The 12,986-nt window shown below is 38.9% G+C and overlaps 1 protein-coding gene across 3 annotated transcripts; it reads left to right on the top strand.

Moving 5' to 3' along the window:
• The first annotated feature begins 421 nt into the window (after window positions 1–421).
• LOC307162056 (uncharacterized protein) lies at window positions 422–12,437 on the top strand. Of its 3 annotated transcripts, none has more exons than XM_079877125.1 (10): window positions 422–635; window positions 1,590–2,533; window positions 3,121–3,190; window positions 3,574–3,714; window positions 4,149–5,350; window positions 5,695–5,815; window positions 8,511–8,730; window positions 10,492–10,613; window positions 11,740–11,912; window positions 12,017–12,437. In XM_079877125.1, the coding sequence occupies exons 2-10, from the start codon at window positions 1,591–1,593 to the stop codon at window positions 12,208–12,210; spliced, it is 3,186 nt and encodes a 1,061-aa protein (XP_079733251.1). In that variant the 5' UTR covers window positions 422–635; window position 1,590; the 3' UTR covers window positions 12,211–12,437. The 3 variants fall into 3 exon arrangements, with proteins under 3 accessions (XP_079733251.1, XP_079733250.1, XP_079733249.1); XM_079877124.1 differs by having other exon boundaries at window positions 1,574–2,533; XM_079877123.1 differs by having other exon boundaries at window positions 5,629–5,815; window positions 12,017–12,409.
• The last annotated feature ends 549 nt before the right edge of the window (window positions 12,438–12,986 follow it).

Below are 12,986 nucleotides of genomic sequence, written 5' to 3'. Positions count from 1 at the left end.
AATTTCCAGTGTGTAGTCCACATTCCTGCAAAGATATTTGAGAAATACTTTTTTGCAGCTACACTTTTTGGGAAAATCAGCTTACATAATATGGCTAACTCATAATTTCATATTGACAGATTGTTTTGGATGGCATATGTATATAGTTCAGTATTTTCAACACTGGGAAATTTTCAAAGTTCTCAGGTAGATTATCTTTTTGCACAACTGCAATCATCTCTCAAAATACTTGTCCTGTCACACTTGACCTTTACATATTGAGTGTGCTTTTTAAATACTGCTTCTGTGAATTGCACCAACTTATGCAATGAAATGCTACGGTTGACATCAAAGGAATTATAGTACGCATTTATTTTCCATTTTTGTCTAATCCGTCTGATTTCTGCGGGGATTAACAGACCAATCATGAATATTGAGCGAGCGCTCATAGGTTGGAGATGGAATCTACAAGCAGGGGATGCGCAGTGATAGGTGCTGGTGACAGCTGAACGAAGAGGAGCATCATGGGAGTAATTCCTCATTTCAACGGGTGACATTTGTTCTTGTTTTCGGCCATTCAAGTATTAAAAGAGAGGCAGGGATGATTCTGCATGAACTGTAACAGACTCAAATGGACCATCAGTGAGAGGATTAAGGTAAGATGTTATACAGTATATAATAGTATGCAATGCCATGTAATAATGCAATGACCTATATAATATAAAATAATAATAAATATATTGTTTTTATTATCCTCCATCACAGTATGTATTACTACAAATAAACAATGTTTCATAAATCTTATCTGTATTTTTATCTGTATCATGGTTTGCCTAAGCCTATGCAGAAATATTGCAATATCTTACTTCTTATAACTTCATTTTAGGTACTAATACATACATACCGGAGATCTGTCCATGTATAATTACAGTTCCAAAAACAGGTCACTTATCTAATAAGGAGTGATAAGTCTGTACCAATGAATTCACTATGCATCCATTGTGATATTTGTCATTATCTTCAAGAGAGTGTCATGAACTTGCACTAATTTCAGATCTAACACTATGAAAGTATTGGTGTTATGCTAACTCTTACATAGTATGTTGTGCGTTAGAGGGATTCAAAAAATATTTGTTAATACCCTATATCACAAAACCAGTCACAAGTCGCACGGGTATATTTGTGGCAATAGCCAACAATTCATTGTATGGGTCAAAATATCGATTTTTCTTTTATGCCAAAAATCATCAGGATATTAAGTAAAGATCATGTTCCATTAAGATACTTTGTAAATGTCCTACCGTAAATATATAAAACATTTATTTTTGTGAGTGAATGCAGCACAATCGCGAACATTTCTCAATGTTTCGATTTTTTGGCACCCTCAGATTCCAGATTTTCAAATCGTTGTATCTCGGCCAAATATTGTCCTATCCTACCAAACCATACATCAATGGAACGCTTATTTATTCAGCTTTCAGATTATGACCCATGTGACTGGTTTTGTGGTCCAGGGTCACATTTAATCTACTAACATGGAATCCCTAAACAGCGACTCCGTCTGCTTTATCTTGTTGGCATTTTCTCTTTAAAGTATCCCTTAATTGCAGAATGGAGGAGGAGACAGAAGATCTCTCTGAGAAACATCCACCAAGCAGTGTGGCAGAGCAAGATGCAGAGCTACCAGATGACCCTCAAAGTGGACCCTCCACTGATCTACTGAAATCCAAAGCAATAGGTTCAGCAGTTTCTGCCCTGCAATCTAAAGTCAAAGCAGTGTCCCAGAGAAGGTTAAAGGTGGAGGAGAGAGGTGATCTACTACCAGAGGATTCCACAGAAGGGTCAGTGAAGAAACCCCAAGACGATGAAGTGCTTTCTCCTTGTCAAACAGAATACACTGAGCAGAGCAATAAGTCAAGCACTGTGCAAGAAGTGCTGGAACCCAACTCTGGGATGCAAGGAGAAAAGGAGACTTGCAGCAAAAGTGGGAAAGGCAGCCCATCTCAAGGTGTGCCAGAATTGTCCCGTGGGCTTTGTGAAGGGTCTAGCCTGGAGAACATTGCAGTAGGTGGTGCTGGTGAACCTCAAGGTGACACTGCATCAAAGTCGATGACGTCTTCTCCCAGGCACTGGGCTCCTCCCAAGGGCTTTTGGCGAGTGGCACGACCAGAGACGCTACTTCTTAGTTCAGAGAGTTCCTCCACACTGGCAACTGCAAAAGATGTACCTCCCACAATTGAAGAGGGTCCAAAACGGAAGCCAAAACTAAAAACTGGGGGTGCACTTGTTCACAAGGAGTTGCAAAGGTCTGACAGCTTGGAAAGTGCTTTTCATAGGTGTCTCCAGAAGGAGATTGGAGCAGCAGATACAGTTGGTGGGCTGTGGAAGGCAGACAGTTGGGAGACTGTGTGCTCCAGAGGAGCGTCTTTGTCTGTTGCAGAGAAAGTCGAGATGAACAAGACATACCTTAACCAATATCAAATTGAGGCCATTGAGATCACAACTTCCATGCGTCCAGAGGGACAGTATCAACCACCAAAGGAGCCACACAGAGGTAAGACCTTGGCTTAAAGGGATAGTTCTGTCATCATTTAGTTGCCCTCATGTCGTAGCTTTCTTTTTTATGTGGAACACAGTAGAAGATATTTAGAAAAATGTTCAATGCTGTTTGGATCCTGATGTTTTCTTATTTTGGGATCCGTTAATTGCCTTGTGCAGTTTTTCCACTGTATCCGTGATTTAACCAGCATTAGACACTCGAGGGTCACTGAGCCAAAACTCACAGAAGGGAGGTTAGTATGATCTCGCAGAACAGATGTGCCTGCCTGTCACCGTAATTACAGATGTGGGGGAAGGGTTTGGGAGAGAGTGGAGCAGTGGAGATAATAGTGTTTTAATACCGTACGACGTAGGGATAGGCTGAAATCTGCCGGCTTGGTTTTCTGGAATGTTGTGTAACAGCAGGCTGACCTCTCTGGATCAGAAGGCTACAGAAGAATGGTTCAGTGTGTTGCACATAGCACCCTTGTGTTGTAAGTGAGAAATTATGTGATATTGAGTCTGGTCTTGCGGCGGATGACCAAAATTGAAATCTGTGTGCTTGAGTTTATTATTTTACATAATTTTTTGTTTGTTTTACAGATTTACCTCCCTACAAAGCAGATTATTGGGACTCAGCAATTATCACAAAAGAGCCTGTGTTTAACTATAGGTAAGAGACATTGCACTCAGTCAAACACATTATTGAATACGGTTGTTCATTTGCACTTAGCTGGGGTAGACCTCTGCCAGAACACAAATGTTCTGTGAAAGACAGACATCTTTTTTAAGATTAAGGCATGCACATAACATGCCCATGATAGAGATTATATAAGACAGATTTGTGCTTCTGGCATTCTATGTTTATTTCTGATTTGTGGAAAGTATAGTGAAAGATCATCAATACTGACAGTTTAATGTTCAATATTGTACACATACATGCAATTACAAGTTGTACTTTTGTAGGTTTGGATTACTGTTGAGACATATCAAACACTTTGAATAATTATTTCATTTACTCAGGAGAGTGTCAAATTCTTTTTCTGTTTTGGACAGACCTCTGATCTCCACCGCTGATGTAACTCTCAGTCCACGTCATGAACAAGCAAAGCGCTTGTTAGAAAGAGCTCGATTCAAAGCACGTTCTCAAAACCCTAAGAGTGAAACCCCCACCTGCCATGGTCAAAGAGAAGAATTGTAAGTCACCTCAACACTTTTAATTCCCTTCATGGGAATCATGGGAATCTATTTTTACAGTCATATCTTCATTTATCACTGTGAAAAAAAACAATGCAATCCTTTCTAAAGTCATTACCCATATCCTGTGATGCACAGACATATTAATTTAAGCAATTCTTTCAGAGTTGTGTTCTTGTGTTATATAATTACATGTGCTGCATTTAACACATATTTGTCAAGCATTTTTTTATTAATCTGTTTCCTTGGAACACAAATTAAAATGATTAAAGGCCTTCATTTATGTACTTCAAATGAATGCTGTTTGTTTCCATTCAGGTTTGAATGATAATCATGTAACATTATGCAGTGATGTAATTGAGATTATCAAATGATACAGACAGGGATTGCAGATCTCCAGGTGTTCTCTAAAAGCTCTTGTATCTGCTTTATAGGGAGCCCTTACCAATCAGTGTGCCACCTACCCTGCACACTGCTGTTCTTGTCACGGCTCAAGAAGAAGTGATTTCACCTCTTCAGTCACTGGACGTCCGTGGAAGGAACCATGAACGTGGGGTGCACTCGCGTCGGTATGGCCAGTCGCCCACAAGAGTACGCTTCGAAGACGAGTCAGAAAAGGAGGCTGAGCGACGATACATGGAGCGGGTGCGTGAACGCGGGCCAGTGGTGGTTGAGAAATCTCACTCCAGCCAACAGCTAAAGGGGGATCTGGTGTATAACATTCAGGAGGAAAGCAGGGGCAAGGCAATAAACTGGGCAAACGTTGGTATTCCTGTGGCCATACTAACCAAAGAGGGAGAGTGTTTGGCTGCCATGGTGCCAAAGGACGAAATGCTCAGGACATGTGAAACCTGTGGAAGCATCTTGGGACCTGCACAGACCACAGATTGTCCTTCCAAGCCAACACACAGTATTGTAGATTCTCGGGAGAAGGAAGTCCCTCGATGGGTCAGCCCTAGCCAATCATGTCGCCGAACCATCCACCCAACCCTCGTGGAAAGGATAACTTTTAGTGGAGGCGTCAGCCTGGCAGAAAGCGCAGGGCGGGGAGGTGTAGGAGGTGCAGGTGAGAGCACGTCAGCTTTTGGGAAGCTTCGAAGAAGGAGCAGGAAAGGAGAAAGCAGAGGTGAAACCAGTAATGGACCTTATGCTCGAAGTCAGGATCTATGGGCTCAGAGAAGGAACTCCAAAACCAGGTCAAGTCTAGAGGATCAAACTACTCGCTCTAAAGTTCGGAAGATGTCTGCACAAGGCACTACAGAAACCTCACCTGACCATGAGAGTAAGGATCTCTCCAGCAATGTCAGGGACTCTCCTCCTCACCTCCCCATCAAATCGGCTCTAAAGTCAGGTTCTAAAAGCCGTCCAACAGGGCAACGGGTGGTCAAGCTAATGCCCTCAGTTCAGTACCGTTTAATTCACCTTGACCACCAGCTGGATGGAGGCTCTCATCATGAAAGCATACAACCTGATGAGCACCTCAGTGTCACTCTCAGTGCCTCCCCTCAGGTTCTTCCTGTCACCTCAGGACCGACGTCTTGCAACAGACCATCCTCTCTCAGGTATTCCTCATCTATGCTGACAACAGACCTCCAGGCTTTGACAATATGGGACTCTGCAGGCGACCCAGTCACTGGTAAGTTTACTTGAAACAAGATCTCAAATGATAAAATGTGGCATCCCACTAGCCAACTCAACTAGGCCAGGATGTCAGACCTAACAGTTTTAAGCTGAAACCTTGATGCTTTTCTTTCTGTGTTCTATCAACCATGTAAATTAAGCATACAATTGAAAATTGCCTGGAAAACAGTTAGTGAGACACTGCCTCTAAATGAACAACAAATAACCTGATTCAGAGCTGATTTACTGATTCCAACTCCAACATGGTTTGCTCATTCATTTGTTGTGCATCAGATCATTTGGTAAGTGAGGGTGTCTGTATGGATCCCAGAAGCACTTGCACAGCTCCTGTTTCCTCAGATTGCCGCCCAGCTTTGAGAGCTATGGGAATGTCCAAGGCAGAAGACCTGAGGGCAGAACTTCTGAGAGCAGAGCACCGAAAAGCTGAAATACATTGGGATGACAGTTTAGCTGTGTCTAGGTAAGCTACATTATAAGAGATCCCTTACCTGACAATGTGTAATATTATCTATGTGCCATAGATAATTGCAGATTTATGTTTACATTTGCATCATAGTACACAAAGCATCAAGTGCACAAAGGTTCATAAAGAGGTCAAACTCATCTGAAGGAGTTTCCTTAAGGTTACATTATAAATGGATGAGTTGAATATAACTGGTAGCCCAATATGTGGTGTGATCACACCCGCAATGCAACCTTACTAAATCGCTTCCATTATAATCAATGAAGTATCCACTGTCTACACTGCAAAAGTCGGTTCATTCCTCTGATGTGAGGTGAAACATTAAAAGTATTGGCAGTAGTATTGCATTTTGTTGCTCACTCTGTAGATACATTCGCATTTGTCGCAGCCAGCAACCCTAGCAGACATGAATTAAACAGTGAAGTTAAACAAAAAGTTTTTTTCCCTGACCAAGAGGTCTTTCACACTTGCAGTTTAGTTAGAAACAGGGAACAGTTTGAATGAAAACTTGATGTGAAAGCTGTCATGTGGGAGTGGGAGAAGGAGGTGGTCTGAGTTCGGTTCGGAACTTGAATCACATAATTTAGTAAAATAAAGTTACTGGCACATGTGTTTTAGCCAATGATGACATCAGGTCAACGAAACATATTTATGGGATGACAGTGGTTATGATTTACCTTATGAGCTAGAATGAGCATGCAGTATAATCGTGCACAGTGAATGCAATCAGAGCGGCAAATGAATGGCTCACAATCAGCTGTCTAGTTGTGACACACTCAGGCAAAAACAAACATCCAAAACAATGCTGTGTATTTGTTGGATTGATGGTACACTGTAAAAAAAAAAAAAAGTAAGAAATTTACAGGATTAAAGAGTATTATTTTACAATAAATTACTGTAGTCAGAAATTTACAGTGAAATTAATGCATACTGGGTCATTTTCTTCTGAATTACTGTTAATCAACAGCAAAATGATGCTGACATCACAGTTATTAACTGCTCTTGTTTTACTGTGAACTCACATTTTTAAGGTGTCTTTAACCATGCCACTGTAAGAAATTATATTGTTTAGTACAGTAATTGTTTTGAAGTCGCCATAATGGTGATTAGTGTTCCATTTGCTTGGAATCTTGGACTTTGTATATTTATTAGGGCTGTCAAAAGATTAATCGCGATTAATCGCATCCAAAATAAAAGTTTGTTTTTAATAATATATGTGTGTGTGTACTGTGTATAATTAAATTTGTATATATAAATACACACACATGCATGTATATATTTAAGAAAAATATGTTATTTATATATAAAAAAATTATATTTATATATAATATAAACTATATAAATATATATACAGTATATGTATGCAAATATTTCTTAAATATATACATGCATGTGTGTGTATTTATATACAAAATAATTATACACAGTACACACACATATATTATGTAAACACAAACTTTTATTTTGGATGCGATTAATCGCGATTAATCTTTTGACAGCCCTAATATTTATATTTAAATTTCTGATCTAGCCAAGTCAGAAGTGTGACAAATGTAAAAATTTGTTAAAACAATGACAAGGTAGAATATAAAATAAGCTAATTGGCTGATTTTAAGTTAGTCAAACTATACTATTATATTTCAGCATAAAGATTGACCAATATCTTATTTCAAATTCATAATTGTTTGTAGATGGATATTTCACAATAGTAAAGCAGCTGCTAAGATTTATTTTTGAAAGGTGTAACCATCTTGCAACACAATATTTTTTTTTTCTTCCATCACCATATGCACAGACATCAATACTCGACATACAAAACACAACAATGGTGACACTCAACAAATAATAATAATAAAAAAGATCAATTCTGAACATTACAAAATAAACAAACAACACAAACTGCTAAAAGTGAACAAAAAAGAATCAAGAAACTCCACCGCATAATCTATTCATGCTGCACTGCATGCTGGGTACCTTCATAGTACATATGCAATGTAGAAATGTTATTGTAGATTTTCCAAGAATTTTCCAAGAGTGCAGTTAGATACAAGAGAATTCCTACTGTGGAGGTCTACTGTGAAAGTAATGAAATTATTAACCTGGAATATACTGTAATTTCACTCATTTACAAATTTTTAACAGTGTATTTTTACCTTCTGAGAATTTGTGAAGAGCTTATAAAATGTGTAGCGGAGTCAAAACAGTGGCAAGAATTACTCTGTCATACTCACAAACTAATATCTGCTGCAAGGAGATGTCGTTCCAATGCCTGTACTTAACTGTAATGGGCAACCGTAGCTCCTATGACGAGAAAAAAGATATCCTTGAGCATTCTGTCCTTTTTAGGGTTGCATCTTGTGTCATCATGTCGTTTAGATGTCTATGGTCCATGTTGGGTTCATATTTCAGTCGAACTGCACCAGAGTTTGTTTGAAAGTAAACCAGGACCCATCTTTTCAGAGGTCTCAGTCCGTTTGTTTGGTGCGCACCAGGGACCGCATGGCAGCGTTCACACTTATTCAAGTGAACCGAAATAACAGAGCAAACGCACCAGAGTTCGTTTTAATGGAACCAAACCTGTGAACAAGTGTGAACACACTCTAAGCCTTATTGATAAATGCATTACTTCACAAGATAAATTTGTACTTAGTCATTTACAGCACTTGTGAAATTCTTCCACAACTTTGTGTAGGAGAACAGGGGAGCGAGAAGGGAGGCCTAAGTTATCCCTCCGTCGCTTTTTCTCAGCCATGGGACTGAACAGTATGGGTAAGCTGGTAAAGGGCAGCCGGTCCAACAGCATGGAGCACCTGTGTTCCCCCAATGCCCGCTACAGTTCTGCCTCCCCTAGCCCTACACACAGAGGCCTGGTCCCTCTGAAGAGGACCCCCTCTCTCCAGTCTCTCCACACAGTGAGTTCTCTTCTTTGTTAAAGAGTTCATTCACCTACAATAGAGAGATCATTTGGACTGTATCTCTGGCTTTGTTTAATGAAATTGAAAAACATATCATGTGGTTTGCTGACCTTAATACATCTGCAGAATGATGTAACAACACACTTTGATCAGTCTGGTGGACCGAACAGAACAAACTAGAAGCAAATGTATTCTATTTATGGAGGCAAGTTGACATAAGATGCATGTTTGCTGAATTTAATTGAGGCAAATTGGTTACTAAAGGCTATTTGACACTGACAGGCGCTGGCCATGGGCAACAGACACGTTCACTGGGTTTTGTTGGCATTGGTCGTTGCTTGTTTTCATAGACTGAACATGTTGATTTGTCATTTGTCGGGTCTATACTATACTATACTAATAGGAAGAATATAGCAAACCTACCTGGGTCACCTAATACCTAACCTATACCCCCTCCTTCCCCAATAGTCATTACGTGAAAAACAATAACATAATAGGCTATTTATTATATATATATATATATATATATATATATATATATATATATATATATATATATATATATATATATATATATATATATACAGTATATATATATGCACCATGCAAGTATTTGATGTATGCTGATCTGATTGTATTACAGTAATTTTGAGAATGCTTAAAATCCAGCTTTGCCATTGCAGAAATAAAATGTATTTTAAAATATATCAAAGTAGAAAAGTTATTTTAAATTGTAAAACATATTTCAAAATTTGTAATAAAAGTACTTAAATGGTTAGTTCACACAAAAATAAAAAGTCTGTCATCACCCTCATGTCATTCCAAACCCATAAGACTTTTGTTCATCCTCTGAACACAAATCTTTTTGAATGAAATCTGAGAGATTTCTGTCCTTCCATTGACACTGGAGAATTTCCACTTTGGCGCTTCAAAAAGTTCATAAAGAGATTGTAAAACAAAAATCTATATGAATAGAGATATTTTATATTATTCAGATATAAACATTGATCAGTAACCATAAACAGAAGCTCAACCAAACCTGCTTGATGCAAGATAATGAACCTCATTGGTTCTTGCAGAAGCTCAAACGTGCTGCGTAACACGAGAATGAACCTCATTGGTTCTTGATGAAGCTCAAACGTGCTGCGTAACACGAGAATGAACCTCATTGGTTCTTGCAGAAGCTCAAACGTGCTGCGTAACACGAGAATGAACCTCATTGGTTCTTGCTAAAGCTCAAACATGCTGCGTAACATGAGAATGAACCTCATTGGTTCTCGCACGTCAAGCGAATTAGCTTGAGCTTAGGTTTATTAAATCTGATGTGTGTGTTGATCAATGTTTATATGTGAATAAAAGCCTGAATTAAATCTGTTCATTATGAAGTGACTGAGTCTCTTCAAAATTTGGACTAAACCGTTCAATTCATATAAATTAGTTTTACGATCTCTTTATGAATTTTTTGAAGCGTCAAAGTGGTAATTGCGTAGCTGTCTATGGAGGGACAGAAATCTCTCAGATTTGATCAAAAATATCTTAATTTGTGTTCGAGTCTTAAGGGTTTGGATCGACATGAGGGTGAGTAAATGATGACAGAATTTGCATTTTTGGATACCCATGTATAATACCCATGTAATGTCAGAGGTTTGAACATGTCAGTAAAATCCAAGTTTATCAAAATGTCAGTTGTTGCTATTTACATGTTTATTCATTAGAAAGACAGTGTTTTAAAGCTTCAGTGTTTCTCTCTGCCACCAGGAGTCTCCTTTGGCTCAGTTACGTAAAGCATCTTCTGTCCAGAGTCTACAGTCCCCGAAGAGGAAGTTTGAACGTTCCACTATATTAGGAGAGCTTCTACTGCCATGTAGTTTGGCACCAAGGTGTGTAATATTAAATGTGATAAAGTCTCTATACATTTTTAGTATTAAAGTCGGCATGAAATGGAAGTTGCGATAGTCTTTTCTTCCCTATTGTGACGTATATCCGAGTGAATGAGGGAATGTAAAATGAGAAAAATGTATGGTGGGACTTGATTTCTGCCTTCAAACTTCCTACGACCCAATCAATTCCCGATGGAAGAAAGCAAGTCCCACCAAACATTTTTCTCATTTTACATTCCCTTATTCACTCGGATATACGTCACAACATTATTTTTATAAAAAAAATAATGATGTGCATGGATAATTTATTTATAATAAGCACTGCAATATTCTGTAAAACAATGGTACATTTTGATTTCATGGTTACGTTGAATGCATACTTTATGCCTCAGATATGTAAACTGATTCTGCTGTAAAACCATATTGGCTATTAGCCTGGGAAAACCCAGACAACTTCCGGCAAATTCAGATTTGCTCGAGAAGTAGTCTGGCAAAGAGCTCATTCAAGCCCATTTCCATGGCCTAGAAATCGCGGCACCAATCAGAAACGTTGAGGCGGGCTTTACAAGATAACGATCGCTCTGATTGGTTTTAGGTCTATCCAATTGCGCCCAGAGGCATTTGAGCAACGTCCGTTCAACTTTTAAATGCATTATTATATTCAAATTGCAAACACATGAGGACAGTCTCCATGAAAGACCCACTGGCAGATGAACGTGCTACTACATTTCTCTCCGAAACGGTAGGAAATTAAATTAGATTTAAGATTTTAACTGTGACACGATGATTGACAGGGCAGTTTAAATGACAAGATGCACGCGACAGATCCGTCCGATAAAGATGACGAAGTAGTATGTCCCAAAGCTTGCCTACACATTCAAAAGTAAATACCTTTTCTTCACAAAAAGAGTACATACTTTTATGGCGTAGTGTAACTTAGGCAAATTGGGACGCAGCTTTACACGATGCCGATCGCTCTCGACGAGGCATTTGAGCGACGTCCGTTGGTGACGCCCCTTTAGAAATGATTTGTCTATGGAGCTTTGCCAGACCATAACTCAGTTACTACTGAGAATGGTCTGGTTTTAACCAGGCTACTTGGCTATGCCAAATTTCTGATTTTCAGGCAGCTTCAAAAGGAAGAGAGCATAGAGGAGGCACTACAGGATTCTCGAGGTCCACTAGGGCGGCTGGTGCAGGCCTTTCCTGATGGGACTATACTGATAGAGCTTATCAGACCTGCCAACAATAGACCCTTTGGCTTTGTCATCTCTAGGGGTAAAGGAAGACCAGACTCAGGTTAGTTCCCCCACATTCGCCTCAATGACAACCAAACCCTGTGTATGAAAGTATTCAAAGCATTTAAAGGTCTTTAACCAAAATCTGTTATGCTGGTTTTATAGGTATATATGTGGAACGGGTCGGAGACAGTGCCACAGAGAACATCTACACTGGACTTCTGGGTGTAGGAGATGAGATTCTAGAAGTCAATGGAGAAATCATTGCTGGACTGACCCTAGATCAGGTTACACGCCTCATGACCCGTGACAGCAAAGCCACGATCCGGATCCTTCCACATTCCTGGATCAAGCACTGATACAATTGAGAGGCTAAATACAGAGCATTGAGTTATACAGATGAGATCAAAATAAAGGAAAGTTTACAACACACTGACTGGGATGACTTTAACGCAGTTCTGTTCTTCAGTCATGGGTTAAGAAATCTAAAATGTTTTTTTTGCAATGCTTTGTTAACAGAGCAATAAGAAATAAAACATTTAAAACATGTGGGTTTTTAAAAAATACTTGCCACTTGGTCTTTTTTAATAATTGTAATGATTTTCGTTGTCGATGGATGGATGGATGAATGAATGGGAGGATTGCTACCTTGAAAATGGAAGCAAAATAAAGTAATAAGCTGTCAACAACACAAGCATATACAAAATACCAAATTAAAGATATCTGTGCATGTAATATGTTAAATGGATATTTCACCAAAAAATTTACATTCGGTCACCACTTGCATTGTGGAACACAAAAGAAGATATTTAAAAAAATGTTGGTAACCAAACAGATTTTGGCTTCTATTATAAGGATAAAATGAGACATTTTCAAAATATATTATGTTATGCTCAAGAAATTAAGTAAAACAGGTTTGTGACCACATAAGGGTGATAATTGTTTTTGTTTTTTTTTGGGGGGGGGGGGGGGGGGGGGGTGAACTATCTCTTTAAATAAGCTAATTACCTTAAATAACTGCCTATACTGCATGTCCCGCACATTAAACTGTACAGACATGACATCATTCATCACACTGCAAATGGAAGTTTCAGTGCATTGCATCTTGGGATACAGTATCTCACACAGTGTAATG

Source organism: Squalius cephalus, assembly GCF_949319135.1.
Source record: "Squalius cephalus genome assembly, chromosome: 7".
NCBI classification, from domain to species: domain Eukaryota; kingdom Metazoa; phylum Chordata; class Actinopteri; order Cypriniformes; family Leuciscidae; genus Squalius; species Squalius cephalus.
This window is presented reverse-complemented; position numbering and strand designations above follow the sequence as displayed.

What these genes read in the sequence shown, in the direction of transcription:
- LOC307162056 (XM_079877123.1), top strand. Translation starts at nt 1,591, where the DNA reads ATGGAGGAGGAGACAGAAGATCTCTCTGAGAAACATCCACCAAGCAGT. An exon ending in CCATGTAGTTTGGCACCAAG is followed by an intron (nt 10,614 to 11,739) that starts GTGTGTAATATT and finishes TCTGATTTTCAG; the next exon opens with GCAGCTTCAAAAGGAAGAGA. An exon ending in TAAAGGAAGACCAGACTCAG is followed by an intron (nt 11,913 to 12,016) that starts GTTAGTTCCCCC and finishes CTGGTTTTATAG; the next exon opens with GTATATATGTGGAACGGGTC.